The following is a 21,144-nucleotide window of genomic DNA, read 5'->3' as shown; positions in this document are numbered from 1 at the left end:
CCTCAGCTGTCCATCCCGGATCACTTTTACCAGAGAAGCGCTGTTAAACATCGGACAGTCTTCTTCTGGTATTTTCTCTCCTGTTCTCTCCGATTCAGACTGTTTGTCGGAGATTCTAGCCAGAGCGGCGGTGCTGTACAAGCTAGCGCGACGACGGCGACGCGGAAAACGAGCCGGAGCACTCGTAAGGCTGAGGCAGAGAGGGTTCCGTTCTGCCCTACCGTCAATTCATCTGGCAAATGTCCGCTCCCTGGCGAACAAGACGGACGAACTGCTGATCCTCACTTCAAGGAACACGGATTTCAGCAGATCCGCCGCGCTGTGCTTTGTGGAAACGTGGCTCAGCGAACGAACCCCCCACCACGCCGTGGAGCTAGCGGGGTTCCGGCTAACGTGAGCAGATCGCAGCGCGGAGCTCTCCGGAAAATCAAAGGGAGGTGGTCTTTGTTTCTACATTAATGAACGTTGGTGTACTGATGTCACAGTGTTGAAAGAGTTTTGCAGCCCTCTCCTAGAAACACTTTTCATAAACTGTTCTATTCACCACGGGAGTTCTCCTCGATCGTCATGGCGGCTGTTTACATTCCACCACACGCACGTGCGAGTGAAGCCATGCAGATGCTGGCTGACCAGGTAACAGACATGGAGAAACTTCTACCAAACTCACTAATCATTGTTCTGGGTGATCTTAACAGGGCGAACCTCGCACACGAACTCCCCAGATACAGACAGCACGTAACGTGTCCCACCAGAGGGGCACAAACTCTGGACCACTGCTACACCGTGATCAAGGATGCATACCACTCTGCAGCTCGAGCAGCTTTAGGACTCTCGGACCACTGTCTAGTTCATCTGATCTCCGCCTACAGGCAGAAACTAAAAACCTCTAAGCCTGTGGTGAAGACTGTGAGGAAGTGGACAGTGGAGCCAAGGCAGGACCTCCAAGCCTGCTTTGACTGCACCGATTGGGGAGCTTTCGAAGCTGCAACTTCAGACTTGCATGAACTCACTGACACTGTCACATCATACATCAGTTTTTGTGAGGATCTGTGTGTGCAGACTTCTGTACGTACAACAACGACAAACCTTGGTTTACACCGAACCTCAGGAGGCTGCGCAAAGTCAAGGAGGAGGCCTACAGGAGCGGCGACCGCGACCTGTTCAGGCAGACCAGAAACACTGAACCGAGAGGTCAGGAAAGCCAGGAGGTGTTACGGGGAGAACCTGAAGAGACAACGCTCTGCCAATCCTGATCCCTCAACAGTGTGGAAAGGTCTGCAGAGCATCACGGGCTACAAAAAACGAACCCCCCGTCCTGTGGCGAGCCCAAGGCTTGCTAACCAGCTAAACAAGTTCTACTGCAGGTTTGATCGGTCCTCCCACACAACGGGACTTCCTGTAGCACAATCTACATACTCACCTCTCCCCACAACTGCTTTGTCCACACCTCTATCATCACTGTCACCCACTCTCTCTCTTGCAGAGGCGCGCCCGCACTCCAGGTCCGCGAGGAGGAAGTGCGCCAAATGTTCCGGAGACAAAAGACCAGGAAGGCACTGGGCCCAGACGGCATGTCACCTTCCTGCTCTAAAGCCTGCGCTGAGCAGCTGGCGCCCACCTTTGCACGGATCTTCAACCGTTCTCTGGAGCTGTGTGAGGTGCCCTCGTGCTTCAAGAGCTCCACCATCGTTCCAGTGGCCAAGAAGCCCGCCATCACAGGTTTGAATGACTATAGACCCGTCGCACTGACATCTGTGGTCATTAAATACTTCGAGAGGTTAGTGCTGAACCACCTGAAGGAGGTCACGGGCCCCCTACTTGACCCCCTCCAGTTTGCCTACCGGGCAAACAGGTCAGTGGATGATGCGGTCAACATGGGACTGCACTACATCCTCCACCACCTGGACACCCCAGGAACGTACGCCAGGATCCTGTTCGTGGACTTCAGCTCGGCGTTCAACACCATCGCTTCTGACATCGTCTAACAGAAGCTCATCCAGCTTGCGGTGCCTGCCTCCACCTGTCAGTGGATCACCAGCTTCCTGACCAACAGGAGACAGCGTGTGAGGCTGAGGGGCATCACATCTGACACCCGGACCACCAATACTGGAACCCCTCAGGGGTCCGTCCTCTCCCCACTGCTGTTCTCTCTCTACACCAATGATTTCTCCTCAGGTGACTCTCCTGTGAAGCTCCTGAAGTATGCAGACGACACCACTCTCATCGGACTGATCCAGGATGGTGATGAGGTGGAGCGGCTGGTCCACAGGTGCAGCCAAAACCACCTGGAGCTGAACCCGCTCAAGACCGTGGAGATGACAGTGGACTTCAGGCGAGACCCTTCACCACCTTTACCCCTCACTATCCGCAGTAATACTATTCTCTTCACGGACACCTTCCAGTTCCTGGCAACCACAATCTCTCGGGACCTGAAATGGACCGGCCACATAGACTCTGTCCGGAAGAAGGCCCAGCAGAGGCTGTACTTCCTGAGACAGCTCAAGAAGTTCAACCTGCCGCGAGAGCTTCTGAAGACCTTCTACACTGCCATCATCCAGTCTGTCCTCTGCATCTCCATCACTGTCTGGTTTGGATCGGCCTCCAAACAAGACAAGCACAGACTGCAACGGACAATCAGGACTGCAGAAAAGATCATTGGAATCAACCTCCCATCTATCCAAGACTTGTACCTGTCAAGGACCAGGAAACATGCAAGGAACATCTCTACAGACCCTTCTCACCCAGGTTGCAGTCTATTTGAACTACTCCCCTCCGGACGGCGTTACAGAGCTTGGTACCCCAAAACCAGCAGACACAGAGACAGCTTCTTCCCCCAGTCTGTTGCTCTGATGAACTCACACCACTCTTAGAGTCTCAGAGTCATTACTGTGCAATAACATCCTGCTCGCCACACCTTTTTGAATTTCTCTACATTGTTTGTACTATGTGTCCTCTCTGCATCCATTGCAGCCTGGTCATCCTGGAAGAGGGACCTTCCCATCTGTGGTCTCTTCTCAAGGTTTCTCATTTCCCCTAGCTGGAGTTTTGAGTTTTTCCTTGCCCTTTTGGGAGTTTAAGATCAGGGGATGTTTGAGAATATTTGACATTTTTCACATGTCCTGTGTTGTTAGTCACCTAAATGTTGAACAGAGGGTGTGATTTACAGAAGTCAAATTCCTTGTTTGGCACGCTCAAACATGGCGAATAAAAACTCTTCAATCTTGAATACCCACTCTGTGCATTTTGGCAATGGATCGCTTATCTATTTAATCCACAGGAATTCTAAATAGTGTTTATTACTGTTGTGAAACAATACATTAGGCCAGTTGTTGTTTCGCTGTTGATTTAAGTTTTTGCCGTGGTAGTGTTTACAGTACAGGTATCGAGGAATTTTCTGCAGGTATAAAATCGAAGTCAGAATTTGTGTAGGGACAATCGTCTGTTGATCTTTGCCCGGAGGAACCAATTATTTTTATGGAAAATATGCTGAAAGATAAACTCCCTTGAGTGTCTTTTTTCCATTTACTTGAGGTTGCTACAACGTAAGAGGTTTTTAAAGTTTACCCATTTATACAGCGTGAAGTAAAAGTCATGGTTTGGTGAAACATTTAGAAAAAGCTGTCAGCTGACAGACAGGCATTAATCTGATACTATGGTGAACATCTCAAGTTTAAAGCAGTCTGTGTGGACTGCTAAGAAAGTGCTATTGCTCAGACAGTAATGCCGCATGTTTGTTTTTCCACTGACCTCGAGCTCTTCAGGCTGCCATCATCTGAAAAAATCTTGGTGGATCCTTTACTTTTGGACAACCAGGATTTCACCCCATCCACACGACCCTCCACCTCAGAGTCAGTGTCTGAATCCCCTTGACTATTGACAAGTCAGAGACAGGAAAAAAAAGTCAGAGACGGTAAGGCGGAGACGGTTGCAAAGAGGGTTAGAGAATCAGTTCAAATAAATTGTTAGTGTGAAGAACAGTCAAAACTGGTAGAAATTAGTTAAGCCCCTGCAGGAACACAAGCTGAAACACACATGTCAGTGTAGCATTAAAAGCATTGTGTTATTTCTGCAGGATAAAAGACAACACTCGCAATCAGCTGAAGAAGACCTTTTTTAACATAACACACAAGCCACAGACCTAAACACGTCATTGCAGATTTTTACCTATGACATTACTGCAATCTTTGTAAGGTGGCAGTGGGCATCAATGATACACAGTCTTCCTAAGCTTTCCAAAAGTCTGCTCTATACAATGGTCTAATAAACCTCCCCTGAAATTTGAATTTCAAGTTATTGAACATGATATAAAAACTGATCTATTGACCACATTATTTTCTATTTTTTTCCCACAATAACTAGTACTTTACCAGCAATTAAGTATTTGTTGGGTCCCATTTTGAGATAATCTGTATTAAACAAAACAAAATCAGGTCTTGTGGAAAAAACAAAAACATTCTAGCATAGCACACGTTCCACCTGTATACTATTAAGCTCACTCGTAGGTTACTTGCTTCCTCCTTTCTTATGGAACATGATAACGTTGAACAGTAAAGCTCTGTCTGCATTCATCCTAAAACAGATGGGGGCAGAAAGATGTCGACAGACCCCTAAGCTGTTAGTTATGAGCTTTACAGAGGCTATAAGGTAGGGGTGTCCAAACTACGGCCCGCAGGCCAACTGCGGCCCGCGGTCCAGTTTTTATTAGACCGCAGCAAATTCTGAAAACATAATTGAATGTGGCCCGCACAACAGCTTGATCACTTCTCAGTTTCCACACTAGATGGAGCCCGCCACACAAAGCGCTTGACGTCCGATTAGCAACCCCCCCGGAAGAGAAGCGAACGTGCAGCGTTTGATTTGACGTCACACTAGCGGGGAGAGAAGCGAACGCGCTGCGCTTGACGTCCGATTAGCATAACCCTCCCCCCCGGAAGAGAAGGGAACGCACAGCATTGGACGTCCCACTAGCAGCCCAAGGGAGAGAAGCGACAACAAATATTGGCCCCTTCACGTTACTAAATATGGCCCTCCTTGCAAAAAGATTGGACACCCCTACTATAAGGTAATGCTGCTGCTTGATGCGGTCCTGCAGGATGTACAGTGATCCCTTATCAATTCACGATTTACCTTTCGCAAATGCGCTACTTCGTGGTTTTATAAGCACTGTTTGAATACACGCTGATACCGAGGGGCGTGCCTCTGAGCAATGTGCGTCACTGCGGACAAGCGCGGCGGCCAGCCTGTCACGAACGAGGCAGGACAACCATGTGCAACAATGCGATAGAGGAAAAGGGAAAAAGGGAGGCTAGAACGCCAGCAGAGCGGGTGCAGAGTGGAGGCAGGATAACCATGTGCAACCCGGACTGTTTGTTTAGGGAATGCAAAAAGAGGAAAAGGGGAAAAGGGAGCCTGGAATGCCAGCAGAGCAGGAACACGAGGTGACTGATGAGCCTGTCAGCGAGCTCACATCATACGTGGAAGCATCTCATTACACAGTGGATCAGGCAAACTGGGAATCAGGTGGAAGGCGTGCAAGTGTTAAGGCAGACAACCAGCCAGGTGTACAGCTACACAGCGGATCAGGCAAACGGGAATCAGGTGGCAGGCATGCGCGTGTCAAACCAGACAAAATGGCGACGTCTGACCGGTGTACGGCATCTATGCACACGCCCTAATCAGCAGGTGTGCTTCGACGGGATTACCACCTTATCGTGGTGAGGCACTTTGCGCGTCTCCATGACCCCTAGAGCTATGTCGGCTGGAGTCTTGCACTCAGGGTCACCCAAGCCGAACAGTTCAAAGGGTAGAGACCAGACTAAGAGTGATCCCAAACCTGCACCTGGGGACAGGCATATGCGGAGTCCAATAAACCCTAGTGCTAACGCGAGTGCTAACACCACCGCCAGACCTCAACGGCAGAGCAGGCGGAAGACGGTGGGTGTGAGAACCACCACAATGGCTGCAAAAGCGAAAGAAGGCACTCCACAGCCATATGGGTTAAAACAGGAGGCAGTATGGTTACGCAAGTGAACCCCAAATGAAAAATCTGTGCTCCAGGGACAACCACGTGGGCCGGTTTCCAGCAGACCGGATTTCTGGCTGACTGGATCTCTGGCAGTCCCCTGCAACTGCACCCATCTGAAGGTCGTCTCAAGTTTCTCTCGTGCCACTGGAATATGGTGGGTGCAGCCAAGATTGTGGGGGAAGGAACTGCGCACACCATCCCTCACACAAACCCACTCTTTGCGCAGGCTTTAGCTTCTTCTGAAAACTCCTCTGGCGACAGGATAAAGTGACGGGCGCAGGTCAAGGATGTGACTGGAAGCTCCTAGCTTGAGTCCTGCACAGAGGCAGCATGGGTGTGATGGTCGTTGTGAAGATTGGGATCAGGAACATGATCTTCCTTTGGCAGCTGCCCATGTGACTGAGCAGCCCTATTTAGGGTCCGCACTGCTCACCCCAAATTGGGGAAGGGTCTGGAAAAGGTGACCCAAAAATTGTTTATTCCTCACAATTGGGTGGCAGACCGCAGCCACCAAGGCATCCCCTACTGTGGTCGAAAACATAGCATACACTTGGCTACCTGGAATATCCGCACCCTCCTTGACACGCAGGATGGGATGGAGAGACCTCATAGACGGACGGCGCTCATTGCACATGAGCTCAAGAGGTACAATGTCGACATCGCAGCACTCAGTGAAACTCGGCTGTCGGGTGAAGACTCCCTGACAGAAGTCAGTGAAGGCTATACCTTCTATTGGAAGGGTCTCCCGGAAGGCGAACGTATGCTCCAAGGAGTTGGTTTTGCTGTAAAAAGCAAACTACTTAATAACATCCCAGAGTCCCCCCAAGGCATCAGTGAGCGGCTCATGACCTGGCGTATCCCCCTGGTGAAAGACCGGTTTGCTACGCTACTCAGTGCGTATGCCCCTACCCTGGATGCTGATAGTACCATCAAAGATGCCTTCTACCAGTCTCTTGCGGCTGCCCTACCCAGAGTCCCTATCTCCGATAAGCTTGTCCTCATGGGTGACTTCAATGCCCGAGTTGGCACAGATGCCCAGCTCTGGACTAAAATAATCGGGTTTCATGGATCTGGGAAAATAAACAACAGCATTCGACTCCTCTCTCTGTCCTCTGAGCACCAACTTCTCATCACTAACACGGTCCAAACATTGGCACCTGCTGGACTATATAATGACACGGCAACAAGATCGACAAGACGTCTGCATAACCAGGGCCCTGCGTGGGGTTGAATGCTGTACCGACCACCGGCTGATTAGATCCAAGCTGAGGATGAAAATCCGCCCCCCGCACAGAAAACAGCAGCCAAGAAAGCGACTGAACTGCAGGGCGCTAGATTCTCCGGAGTGCACATCTCACTACCGCAGCAAGCTGGCGACAGGGCTTTCCACCTTGGAGGACTACACCATCACCTGTGACATGGACAGTGAGTGGGCAAAACTGAGGTCAACATTACACCAAGCTGCCTCCGAAACCATCGGCTTTACTCAGAAGCACCATCAAGACTGATTCGACAACAGCTCGGTAGAAATACAGGAGCTGCTGGACGCCAAGCATAAAGCCCATGCTGCCCAGCTCTCCAACCCTCTCTCTCCATCACTCCTCCACCATTATAAAACAACCAGAGCTGAGACACATAAACAACTGCGGCTCATGGAAAATGAGTGGTGGCTCAAAAAAGCCCAGGAGATCCAGGGATATGCAGATGCTAATAACACCTAACCATTCTATGCTGCTGCAAAATCCATCTATGGCCCACAAAAGCGAAGCATCTGGAGTAAGATCGGCAGACAGACACGTGTTATTCAATGATAAACTACTGTTTTTTTCCATGTATAATGCGCAAAATTTAACTAATTTATTGTCCTAAAATTTGGGGTGATTATTTTTATTTTTTTTAATCCGGATATGATACGGAGGCCGCCATTACCGATGCGCTTTCTTCTATGCTGCTCAAACACGCTCCATACGAACACAATGCTCTCGTATCAGACGCTTGCTCGATCACCTGCTTGTTTGCTGTCACAATGTACCCTACACAAATCCAAAACATTTCTTTGCTATTGAGTTTGCTAGCGCATGCGCAGTGATACTGACCGGCAGAATAACATCCGGTTGTTCCTAAAGATGATCTTTTTTCTAAAATAATTTTACGTTTACGGACTTAAGTAGGAGTCAAAATTTGGGTGCGTATTATACATGGGTACAGGCTTTTTTCCATCATCAACATGCCATTTTTAGGGTGCGTATTATACATGGGGGCGCATTATACATGGAAAAAACAGTAATTCTTGAGTGTTGGGTTGAGTGCTTCGACTCACTGCTCAATAAAATGAACCCCTCTGATCCATTAGTGCTCAATGCACTCCCAGATCCCCTGCCTTCTCCCTTCCTTGATGACCCTCCCATGTTTAGCGAGGTCCTTACTGCAATCTAGAGCCTCAAAAACAACAAGAGCCCTGGCCCTGACTTAATTCCGGCTGATATTCTAAAGAAGGGAGGCTATCTTCTGAAGCGGAAGTTGTTTCACTTCATACTTACCATTTGGCACAGGGAGGCCCTGCCTCAAGAATGGAAAGACAGCAACATTGTCACCATCTACAAGAAGATAAATCATCTTGTGGAAATAGTCGTGGCATCTCCCTTCTCTCAGTGGCCGGCAAGGTACTTGAGAAAGTTCAGAGGGCATCCTCCGAGAGACACAGTCTGGCTTCAGAAAGAACCGAAGTACACTGGACGTGATCTTCGCTGCCCGTCAAATCCAGAGAACAAAAGCAAGGACCTCTACATCGCCTTTATTGACCTCACCAAGGCCTTTGACACAGTTGACCGTGATCTGCTCTGGAGCATCCTCAGAAAGTTTGGTGTCCCCCCCCCCCCCAGGTTTCTCAACATCCTTAAACAGTTTCACAATGGTATGCAGGCCTGTGTACTTGTAGGCAGTGAACAGTCCCCCTCTTTCACTGTGAAAGTAGGGGTAAAGCAGGGGTGTGTACTGGCCTCAACGATCTTCAATCTTTTCCTGGCAGCAGCCACACTTTTATTCCTCCAGTCCATCACGAAGGATCCATCGAGTTTCGCCTGGATGGGAGCCTATTCAACATCCGGCGCCTACAGGCAAAGACGAAGATGACAGGCACCAACATCCAGGAGCTGCAATATGCAGACTGCACACTCCTCGCCCACACTCCTGATGCCATGCAGCATGCACTAGACACCATGTCAACAGTCTACCGCTCACTAGGTCTGGTGATCAACACCCAGAAAACAGAGGTTCTCATCCAGGAGAGGTCCCCATCCCCTACACCCCCTGTCTTTACCATCAGTGTCACACCCCTCAAGGTCGTTGAGCGGTTTTGCTACCTCGGCAATACTCTGACCCCAACATGTCAGATCGATGATGACATCCAGGCTCGTATCAACTCAGCCTCCTCTGCCTTTGGAAGACTGCGCTCTTGGGTGTTTGAAAACAACAACCCTCAAACCTTAACGAAAGTGTCAGTCTACAGGGCAGTGTGTTTCAACTTTGCTGTATGGGTCAGAAGCCTGGACAATATACCGCAGACACATCCGCTGCCTTGATGCATTTAACATCAGATGTCTCCAACGCATCCTTGGCATCACATGGCATCACATGGCATCACATGGCATCACATGGCATCACATGGCCGGACCGAGTCCCTCATACAGACATCTTACAGCGCGCTGAGTCCATAAGCATAGAAGCAACCCTGGCACAGCGCCTACTCCGGTGGGTTGGTCACACCATCTGGATGCCAGGACACCGATTGCCTCGTCAGATGCTTTATAGTCAGCTCCTGTCAGCCAGCAGAAAGCCCAGAGGACAAAAGCTGCGGTACAAAGACCAACTGAAAGGGATATTGATGAGGTGCAACATCAAACCCAACGAACTTAAGATTGCTGCAGCCAATCGATCGCTGTGGCGTTCGCTGTGCCATGACGGGGTCATGTATCTGGAGAAGTGTCGGAACCAACACCGGAGGGATCGGCGGAGGCGAAGATACCACCCTGCAATTCCAGAACCATCCCAGCCCCCTGATCCAGGCCTGACATGTCCCCACTGTGGTAGAACGTGTGGTTCCAGGGTCGGACTTCATAGTCATATGGCGTGGCAACGTCGCCAGCAGCGATAACCACCGACCAGAGCAACAAAATGGAACCTACGTCATGTTCGACTACGATGGACCGCCTAAGCAAGCAAGCAAGCAAGCATTTAGCGGGTAACATGGGACAGGTGGGAGCGATTAGTGCCGATTAGCATGCGCAGTTACGTATTGGCGACGTGCGCCCATGAGGTCTAGCGCAGAGGGGATGTCAGACGGTCAGCAGGGCGAGAGCGGAGGCCTGACAGCCGTGCACGAAGGAAAAATGCACCGCTGTAGAGAAAGTCAGACAGCGGTCGGCAATAAGCGCTCATAGTGCGGGGCATGCCTCTGAGCAATCTCCTTCATTGAGGATGAGCCCGGGGTGCGTGGCTGGCTGCTGCGCACGTAGGGAAAAAAAGCACTGCCAACAAGAAATACTATGTGTTGGGAATTTCAAAACATCACATTTCTAAATAATGCATATACCGTATTTTTCGCATCAAAAGGCGCACCCTCATTGAATTTTTTATTCTAAAAATTATTTCATATATAGGGCGTACCGGATTAAAAGGCACATAAAATAGAAGCTGAGGTTCTAGTTCTAGTATGCATCCACTAGCCAATAACCAATGAGCCCTCTGTAAACAATCGCGTTTCTCAAACTATCTCCTATAAAATGATCGAAACAGACTAAAGTTTGATCTAACACAGGGGTGGGCAAACTTTTTGACTCGCGGGCCGAACTGGGTTCTAAATTTGGACCGGAGGGCCGGACCAGGAGCAGATGGACGTAGGCGTTGTGTGAAGTCATATAAGCGACCTGTAAAGGTCATTGCATAAAAGATCTTGGCCTTTAGTAGGTAGTAATGTATGGATATTCCAAACAAGTTTTTCGAAAACAAATGCATTTATTAACAGCATTAAAAAAAAAAAAAATTCACTAAAAAACTGCTATCAGTGATTCTCATAAAATACGACATTGTTATTATGAATAACAATCTCCATCACTTCAATGCCTGCAGGTCAGATTAATGCAGTGCTTCTCAAATAGTGGGGCGGGCCCCCCTGGGGGGGGCGTAGTGCAATACCAAGGGGGGCGCGGGAACATGTTTTTCTTTTGGCTGTATTAGATTAAAGGGTAATTACACATCCACTGCAGTAGGTGGGGGTGGCGGTATCACTGGAAGAGTATTTGCTCTACAGCAGCACTTTGAATCTGTTCTGTTACAGACTAAAAAACACTGTTATTAATAAAGTTATTCTTTATTGTAAGTTGATCTTTCTTTTTTTTTTTTCCTTTAATGTTAATAACATGGGGGGGGGCGCAAAATGTTTTCTTCTTCCTGGGGGGGGCGTCACAGGAAATAATTGAGAAGCACTGGATTAATGAAAGATGTTTATCTTATGAGATCACATCAAACGGCAAACATTCTGACCAAATATATCATCTTGAAGAATCGGTGAAAGCATACATCCAAATAAAGTAATCAAAACAGCAACACGGTGAGGGGTATCTGAAAATCAGAGCAGAGTTTTAACTCGCAAACACCTGGTAACAGAGGTGAGGACGTCGCGAACGTCGAGCCAAATTGGTCACTCTTTTTTTAACATTCGGCACTCACTTCTTTTCTTCTGGCCACTCATTTTAACGGAAGGATTCCAGGGGAAGGTTTGTGGGTGGCTTTAGCGTAAAACGGTATCTGAAAGCTCAGCGCGCGAATTGCAAGAACGCCGTCGTCACAGCTCACGCTCTAAATTCGGGGCTGATACAAATAGAGCGCGAGTGCGCCATGTCCGTACTACTGAGTACGTACACGCACTTGTGAGTGTGCACCGAGCTTTCCGACACGGCTTCCGGTAGTAAATGCGCAGGCGAGCGCTTCCCCATCTACTGGGGAAACGCAATCATTGCAGTCAATATGACCAAAAAAACGTTTTAATAATACAATTTATTCAGGGTTGGCGGGCCGGATTAAACGGTCCCGTGGGCCGGATGTGGCCCGCGGGCCGTAGTTTGCCCACCCCTGATCTAACACAATGGTACTGCTTACTTATGTTTCCCTTCCATATCGATCCATAAATTTACTCAAAACAATAACGGAGAAACCTATTTTGAGATGATATAGCCTCGTGCGTATAGCAGCTATCATTATAGCATTAGCCACCCGCAAACTCCCATGAGCCTCAGCTCGCAGACTCCCATGAGCCTCAGCAAAATGTCGTGGCAGCCCCCTATAAACAATCACGTTTCTCAAACACTCTCCCATAAAAGTGATCGGAACCGACTAAAGACTGATTTAACACATTGGTGCTGCTTATTTATGATTCCGTTGGATATTGATCCGTAAACGTACTCGAAAACATTAACGGAACAGCCTATTTTGAAATGAAATAGCCTCGCGGGTACAACAGCTATTCAGTGACGTCCCCTGACCACGGTTGCCGTAATGCTGGGAAGCGATGCGACCTTGTAATTAACTAGTTGTACTAAAACGTACTGAAACATTTTGGTAGAGCGCTGTCTACAACCAGTGTGGATCAACAAATTCATCAATTGATCCATATTAGAGATGCAACGATCCGATATCTCGATCGGATATCGGCCCCGATATCAACAAAATAGATGGATCGGGTATCGGAAAATGCAGCCGATCTGTGAGCCGATACTTTCCTTACTCTATTGGGACGCGGGCTACGTCATACGTCAGCAGCACGTGTGCCGCATGCCACGAGAGTTTTCTAAACAAACGCAAACATGGAGCGAACGTTCGCTTCTCTTCCCCGGGTTGCTAAGCGGACGTCAAACCCTGCGCGTTCGCTTCTCTTCGGGTTGCTAATGGGACGTCAAAGGCTGCGCGTTCGCTTCTCTCCCGAATGGGGGGGGGGGGAGGCTAATCGGATGTCAAACGCTGCGTGTTCGCTTCTCTTCCTGGGGTGTTAATGGGACGTCAAACGCTTTGTGTGGCGGGCTCCATCTAGTGTGGAAACTGAGAAGCTGAGCTCAAGCTTCTTGTGCGGGCCATATTCAATTATGTTTTCAGAATTTGCTGCGGGCCAATAAAAACTGGACCGTTAGTTTGGACACCCCTAATTTAGAGCAAAGAACTGTGTAGTCTTGCCTGATGCCATTGCCTTTGGTCTTTTCTGTTCCACATGTAGAGTTATGTAGCTTGTTAAGTCAACCATAATATCGGATCGGTATCGGGTATCGACCGATACGCAAAGCCACGGCATCGGTATCGGTATCGAAACTGAAAAAGTCGGATCGGTGCATCTCTAATCCATATATAAGGCGCTCTGCATTATAAGGCGCACTGTGGGTTTTTGAGTAAAGTTTAAAGTTTTAAGTGCGCCTAATAGTGCGGAAATTACGGTACGGTTTCTACTTCGCAGATTTGTGTTTTTCATGGGTGGTTTTGGAACACATCTCCCGCAAAAAACGAGGGATCACTGTAATTGGAAAACTTTGTAAACAGTATATTTCTTGGCATGAAGGAATTGACAATAAAGCTGACTCTGACTCTGATTACCACTTCTGCCCATTAGTCAGTTAATAATGGTATGTAGTATCGCACCTGTATTTCCCATTTATTTACATTTGAGAGTTTAGGAAGATGACAACCATATTCATTTGCTTTTGGCAAAGTATTAAAAGGGGTTTTATCTGGTATGAGCACAGACACTGAGCAGAGACATTGATGTGCATGGATGGTGGCAGCGTCTTGTTCATACTCTTGAATTAATGAGAGTAATGAATTATTGATAGTCAAACTGCCAACTGTGTTTATGAAATTTCAAGGTACCGCATTATAAAGCAAGGTCAGGTCAAAGACTGATGCAAAAGACACCCTCTTTCTCTCCTGGGGGAAAGTAGTCATAAGTAAAGTTAGAAAAAAGTCAAATGTTATAACTTGAATTTATATATTCGTTGTGACGAGAAAATAAGTGAATATATTCCATTTGTATTTTTAGAGTTCATCGGTCGAATAATCAGTGATTGTTTCTTTTTTTATCGGCATTGACCTAAAAAAAACATATTTGTCGGGCCCTAGAAGAAGCCTCACTACAACCTGCAGTTGACTCAAAAGAAATCACTGAAACCACAAGAGTGTCACAAAACATTCTGCAATACATTCACTTCTAAAATGTGTTTTAAAAAATGTGCAGAATCTGAGGAGGGAAGTGTGTTGCATGCTGGGGATACAACACGTCGTCAATGGCATTCGTGCATCTCAGCATGTGTGGGCATGCAATCAGCAGCGTTGTGCACCAGGATTATGAGGAGTCTTTGAGCACTGTTGATGATGCATTATCCATTAAAGGAAAACCCTCTTCAGATGTATTATTCATCTCATTTTAAAATTACTATAGGCCCTTTTCCGCCAGACGTCGCCAAAAGCTTGGCGCACGTCACTGAAACAAAAAGACTGCAGACATACATGTACGTTGTGTGGATGGGACATTTTGTTGTTTTTAGTGTGGCGGTGTTACAATTTTGGAATAGTTTCAAACAATATCAACATTCTTACCTGTTGTGTGTGTACCTGTGTACAAATCTAACTGGTCAGGGATTGTGAAATAATAGCAAGTTGTTTGCTACTAGTGTTAGTGAGGACACAGCAACTCAAAAGTCGCCCTACAGTGCGGTCCCACCGAGATTCCCATCCCAACAATTTGACATGATTCTCAGTTCCCTTTGTTGTAATATAACGAGCAAGAAAACAAACAAGTAGAGTTTGCTGTGAGGATATACGTTTTTGATTATTTTTGCCATCCTTTACAGTTAGTCGGGTGTGTACTGTATTATGAACACACCCCACTGTCTTGTCTGCATCGACAGACGAAATGATTCATCATCATTTGTTGTGTACAAACATGCAAAGGGGTCTGTAAGTTCAGTTAAAGTTAAGTTAAAGTCCCAATGATCGTCACACACACATCTGGGTGTGGTGAAATTTGTCCTCTGCATTTAACCCATCCCCGTGTGATTTTGATCCATCCCCTAGGGGAGAGGGGAGCAGTGAGCAGCAGCGGTGCCGCACTCTGGAATCATTTGGTGATCTAACCCTCCAATTCCAACCCTTAATGCTGAGTGCCAAGCAGGGAGGCAATGGGTCCCATTTTTATAGTCTTTGGTATGACCCGGCCGGGGTTTGAACCCACAACCTTCTAGTCTTTGTGAGCTCATGTCTCTGTCTTTATTCTCGATGCAAATAACATGCATTCATGTTGTTGACTCCAGTATGCAGAATCAGGCTGCATCACAAAAGAGCAAATATAACTTTAGTGAATGCACACACTATTTACATATACAGTACATGTGTATGATTTATGTTAGCTTTGAAAATAGTTTACCGTTTTTTTCCGTGTATAGTGCGCAAAATTTAACTAATTTTATTGTCCTAAAATCTGGGGTGCGCATTATACATGGGTACAAAAAAAAAAAATATTTTTTTCTTTTAATTTTTTTTTTTTTTTTTTTTTTTAAGTCCCAATGATCGTCACACACGCAGGGAGGCAATGGGTCCCATTTTTATAGTCTTTGGTATGGTCTTAACTAGGCTGGATGTAGTTTTTTTTGTTGGCATTGATTTCTCCGACTGCCCGTAAACGCACCACCGCGCTCCGTGCGCGCACGGGACAGCAAACGAGCAGGTGATCGAGCAAGCGTCTGATACGAGAGCATTGTTGTTTTCTTCCTATTAGTTTCAATTCACAGTTTAATTAGCAGTTTCAATCAGCAAATGACAAAATGCGTATTACAGGTAATATTTTATTTCACAACACTTTGCCTTGTTCCTTTGGTCTCTGCTGTTCATCCTAAAACACAAAGGCGCTCTTTAAGCAATGCGACAGTGAGCGCCCGGCGCGCTGCGGTTGCGCGACCGCACCAAATTAAGCTCCCTGCGCAGTGCGCTCTGAGGTCCACTTAAATTTTAGAAAGTACATCAGGACTTTAAAAATATCTTCTAAATTTCAGCGACGGCTCTGTCACAATAATCGACCAGCGCGGTGCAGTTGGGCGGTCGGCGGCGCGCTACGGTTGAGCGTTCTCTCTCGCACTCTCTCTCTCGCACACACGCGCACACACGCACACACGCAAACCGGATATCATACGGAGGCCGCCATTACAGATGCGCAGAACGGATGTGCAAGACACGTCAGCTATATAAAGAGCGAGAGTTCAGTTATCTACCTAAATCCGTATTACAGGTAATATTTTATTTCACAACACTTTGCCTTGTTCCTTTCTTCTCTGCTGTTCACTTCAAACACGCTCCATGCGACCGCAATGCTCTCGTATCAGACGCTTGCTCGATCACCTGCTCGTTTGCTGTCCCGTGCGCACACGGAGCGCGGTGGTGCGTTTACGGGCAGTCGGAGAAATCAACGCCAACAAAAAAAATTACACCCAGCCTAGTTAAGACCATACCAAAGACTATAAAAATGGGACCCATTGCCTCCCTGCGTGTGTGACGATCATTGGGACTTAAAAAAAAAAAAAAAAAAAAATTAAAAAAAAATTCATAAAAATTGGGTGCGTATTATACATGGGTACAGGCTTTTTTCCAGCATCAGCATGCCATTTTTAGGGTGCGTATTATACATGGGGGCGAACTATACACGGAAAAAAACGGTATTTTCATTATTGAACAAATTTGTTTGGGTTTGAACCCACAACCTTCCAGTCTCAGGGCGGACACTCTACCACTAGCCCACTGAGCTGGTATAAGGCTTTTTCCTTTGTTTGAATTGGTTACTTTGCAATCAGATGTCCAAACTTGTGGACATTATTCCTTCCACCAAACAGTACAGTTTATTTTAGATCATCACAATACGTTCGAACAGTAAATAAATTCCTTCATAGCATGCTGCAAGACGGCCTCTGTTCCCCAATGGTCAAGACAGTTTATCTGTACTAAGTGGTGCGAAGAATAAAAACTAATTTATTACAACAACAGTACTTCAGGAGTGAGTTGGAGCCAGACCCGTCACCAGACCTCAATCTTTAGGGTGGGCGCAAGAAATGTTATCTTATTATTTATTATCTAATTATTATTACCCTATAAACATCTGCATGCGTGCATACATGCGTGGCTCTAATGCATCAATGCAAACACACACACATGCTTCTAACCTGCACTGCGGCACGATCGGTGGTTACACATTAGATTCTAATAATGAAACAAATTGTTGCTATTGGTTGGCCCAAGTCTCATAATTTATAAATCAAGGATTGAGGAATATATATATTTTATATTTCAAATATTTTATATTTAATATATATTTTTTATATTGGAGGGGACAAGCAAGACATTAAGAAGTAGAGTGGAGGAGAGAGCCATGACATACTTAATTTTTCGGACTAAAAGTTGCTCCGGAATATAGGTTGCAATAGCCATAAAATGCACAATAACGTGAAAAAAAAACCATATATAAGTCGCTCTGGAGTATAAGTCGCATTTTGGGGGAAATTTTGGACAAAATCCAACACCAAGAACAGACATGAACGAGCAACAACAGGCTAAACGATAGGTATGCTAACGTGACATAAACACAAACGAAGAGCTGAGAACGGGCCTGACGTAACATTCAGAGTTATTCAAAAAACTATTACATAACAGGTTTATAAAACCATCTGTGTCACTCCAATTCATTAAATCTATCGATCGTCCTTTGTCAACAATGGGTGCGCGCCGCTGACGGCGCTTGCACTTCAAAATATTCCACAGGCCCATATAACGATATATAAATTATATATCAAATAACTATTATGTAGGGCGGCTCGGTGGGGCACTGGGTAGCACGTCCGCCTCACAGTTAGGTGGGTGCGGGTTCGATTCCACCTCCGGCCCTCCCTGTGTGGAGTTTGCATGTTCTCCCCGGGCCCGCGTGGGTTTTCTCCGGGCACTCCGGTTTCCTCCCACATCCCAAAAACATGCTTGGTAGGTCGATTGAAGACTCGGCAAATTTAACTATACTGCAAGGTGGAAATGTTGGTTGAAAGTTAAAAAATAGACTAAAAGACTAAAAAAGTTACATTTAGAGACAAAATGGTTTTGAAGCCACGGGCATTTCTATATAGTTATGTGTTAAATGGGTATCCTTTAAGCACAGCTTCTCTGTGATCAAAGACTCTTGAATGCTGCATCATTCCCAGTGGTAAAAAGAAAAAAATGACAAGCTAAAGCTCCTCACGTTCTGTTCTTTCTTTTCTGATACTTTGTCACCATGTCTTGTAAACTGGTGGCAATGATGGGTGGACAAACAACAAAGAAGACATAAAAAACAGACAAAAAGTCAAGGGAAAATATTCAATGTGAATGACGCTTAAAGTTCTTGATCGTGGTGGTTTGATGACCATTTTAAGGACAAACAACCTCAACTGGAAAGATGTGCGTTTATGGAGATGGACACAGCATGCTACCTTATCTGTTTTGTAACCTGTCAGGAGGCTTCACAGTGGAAGTGCATTTTTCTAGGCATGTTATTAACCACACAGAATCAATACAAATCATCTAACATTGATAGTAAGATTATCATATACTATAACTGCTATATAAATGGATACACTAGATCCATGTAGACATGGAGCATGATTAATCTAAAAACATAAATCCATATACACTTTATAGTCCTCTCACACATTGGACACTGTCAAAATAAATTTTTGACATCAAACTGAAACTCACACATCTTGCTAAAATGTGAACTACATATATTTAAAAATAAAAAAAAAACTTTCATAATTGTGTCAGAGCAAAGAAATCACAGGTAAAAACAAGATGGCTGAATTATAACGAATTAGAGTCTTGATGGCCTTCGGAAGAATAAGGTGTGGACACTCATACAAAACTGTTGTATGGCCTTTTACGGTTTGGGGTCTTAGCAACATAATGAATGACTAAAGAGGGTTAGCGATTGATTCATTGGAAATTTTTCTCATTTAAAAATATTGTACTCTCAACCCTATTTCTATTTTCATTTTGTTTGCAAACAACCATGTGTCACTGTGCATCAATGTATTTGTTTTTTACCTATTAATAAGGTCTTCATTATCATCACTCTCCATCTCATCCTCAATGGCTGCTTGAAGGTCACCTATCCTTTTGAAGGCTAATTTGAGGTCTGCCTGTAAACTCTGGTTTGCAGCCTCCAAGCTCTCAATGTCCATCTCCTAGTAATGAAGAAAGTAGTTTATTAATTATTTGGATTTATAGTTGAACATGATTTCAAGTTCCAGGTCTTATTACTTGCTCATTGATTAGACAGTAATATATTGCATACTTACCAGCTCATGCTTTCTGCGGCTGGCCTCTCCTTCCTTTTTGGCTAGCTCATTAATCTCTTCTTTCATGTCACGAATCTGTCTCTGCATTCGTTTGCTCTGTTCTTTCTCCCGGATCTCACTGCTGCTGCGTTGGTCTCGCTCCTCTGTCAGTTTTTCCACATTTTCCTTGAGACGGGTTACAAGACTCTGAAAAAGGAGATGAGATTAGACTCTACAACACTGTCCAAAATAGCCTCAAATTCACAGAGCGGTTATGATGGAATTTTGTTATTGTGTACAATTTGTACATTCAGTCTGTACAGTAATGCAAGGGACTCACAGACTATATGTAACGAGAAAGTTACTCCTTAAATTTACCCATGTACATTAAATTTCCTATTAATTTGGATATGACTATAGTATGCCTTTTTGTAACTGGATTAATTGAATCCTGCTTTCACAAATTACTATGGTTGTTAATATATGAAAGCAAGATTCTATGATAGCATATTGTTTTTAGTGGTGAGTCGTCAAAAATAAAATGAGACTGAGAACAATTACCGTATTTTTCGGACTATAAATCGCGGTTTATTTCCGTAGTTTGGGTGGTAGTTTACTTGATCATTAACACATGATTTACTTACTAGTATAGTTGATCACTTCACATGTTATTTTTACTTTAAACCGCATGAGGGCGCACTATCGCTGTGGAATAATTGGAGCCTCACTGACAATGAGTTCCATTCATTGACTTCCAGAGTCAGAAGGTTTAATGATTTGAAATGGTATCATCTGAAAACAGCCTTCAAAATAAAGTACCATACCTTAAGTCAAAGAATGGCTGAAAAACATAAATAACATGGAGAATTCTTAACACATACACCTCCGTCATGACTACGTTTTACCGCAGCACCATTGAGAGCGTCCTCTCCAGCTGTATTGTTGTTTGGGGTGGTAGCTGCACTGACTACAACATGAAGGCCCTGCAGCGCATAGTGAACACGGCTGGTAAGATTATTGGTGCTTCACTCCCCTCCTTGAAAGACATTTACACCTCCCATCTCACCCGTAAGGCGACCACGATTGTGAGTGATGTGAGTCACCCCGCTCACTCAGGAGCCTGCACTCCCGCACCACCAGACTCACCAACAGCTTCATACTCCAGGCTGTTGGGATCCTGAACTCTCTCCCCCTTTCTGCGTAGCGTCCTGTACTTTGCGCTATGCTTCTGTCTGCTGTATGCACACTGGCTCAGTTTTGCTCCTCTTATTTATTGTGTTATTTGTTTATTATTTATTCATCACTCATATTATTTATTTATTATTTATTGTTTGTGCCTTCTTGTTTTTATTTTGTGTCGTCTACTTGTATGTCTATCGTGTACTATGTCTCGTCACCGTGGGATAGAGGAAACGGAATTTTGGTTTCTTTGTGTGTCTTGACATATGAAGGGATTGACAATAAAGCACTTTGACTTTGACTTTTTAGACCAGCTTTTATTTTTATGACAGTTTTAATAACAAGGTACAAGTGTACATACTGTAAATGTTTTTAGAACTCTTTTTATTATAATGATTTTTCTATAACAAGTTATACCACTTTTAAATGTGTTTTTAAATGAGTGGGCAACATTTGTGCCATAATTCCTTCATTTAAAGGTTTTATTTTGAATCTTTTTTTTTTTAATTTGGAAAAACAAATCCGGGATGTAGTGAAAGTCAAGTCAAGTCAAGTTTATTTGTA

The 21,144-nt window shown here is 45.4% G+C and overlaps 1 protein-coding gene across 20 annotated transcripts in view; it reads right to left on the bottom strand.

Moving 5' to 3' along the window:
• The window catches only part of myo18ab (myosin XVIIIA b), a 212,181-nt gene that overhangs the window by 22,390 nt on the left and 168,647 nt on the right, over window positions 1-21,144 (bottom strand). For 14 of the 20 annotated variants that reach the window (XM_061280031.1, XM_061280032.1, XM_061280033.1 and 11 more), the window contains 4 exons: window positions 19,423-19,608; window positions 19,169-19,308; window positions 18,330-18,374; window positions 3,748-3,870 (listed from right to left, as the gene is read on the bottom strand). In XM_061280031.1, the coding sequence (XP_061136015.1) occupies window positions 3,748-3,870; window positions 18,330-18,374; window positions 19,169-19,308; window positions 19,423-19,608 (494 nt within the window). The remainder of the gene's footprint in view (window positions 1-3,747; window positions 3,871-18,329; window positions 18,375-19,168; window positions 19,309-19,422; window positions 19,609-21,144) is intronic. The other 6 variants (XM_061280025.1, XM_061280027.1, XM_061280040.1 and 3 more) reach the window with 2 other exon arrangements.

The sequence above is a fragment of the Syngnathus typhle genome, linkage group LG6 (genome assembly GCF_033458585.1).
Source record: "Syngnathus typhle isolate RoL2023-S1 ecotype Sweden linkage group LG6, RoL_Styp_1.0, whole genome shotgun sequence".
NCBI classification, from domain to species: Eukaryota; Metazoa; Chordata; class Actinopteri; order Syngnathiformes; family Syngnathidae; genus Syngnathus; species Syngnathus typhle.
The sequence above is the reverse complement of the archived record's forward strand: the minus strand, read 5'-3'. Positions and strand labels throughout refer to the sequence as shown.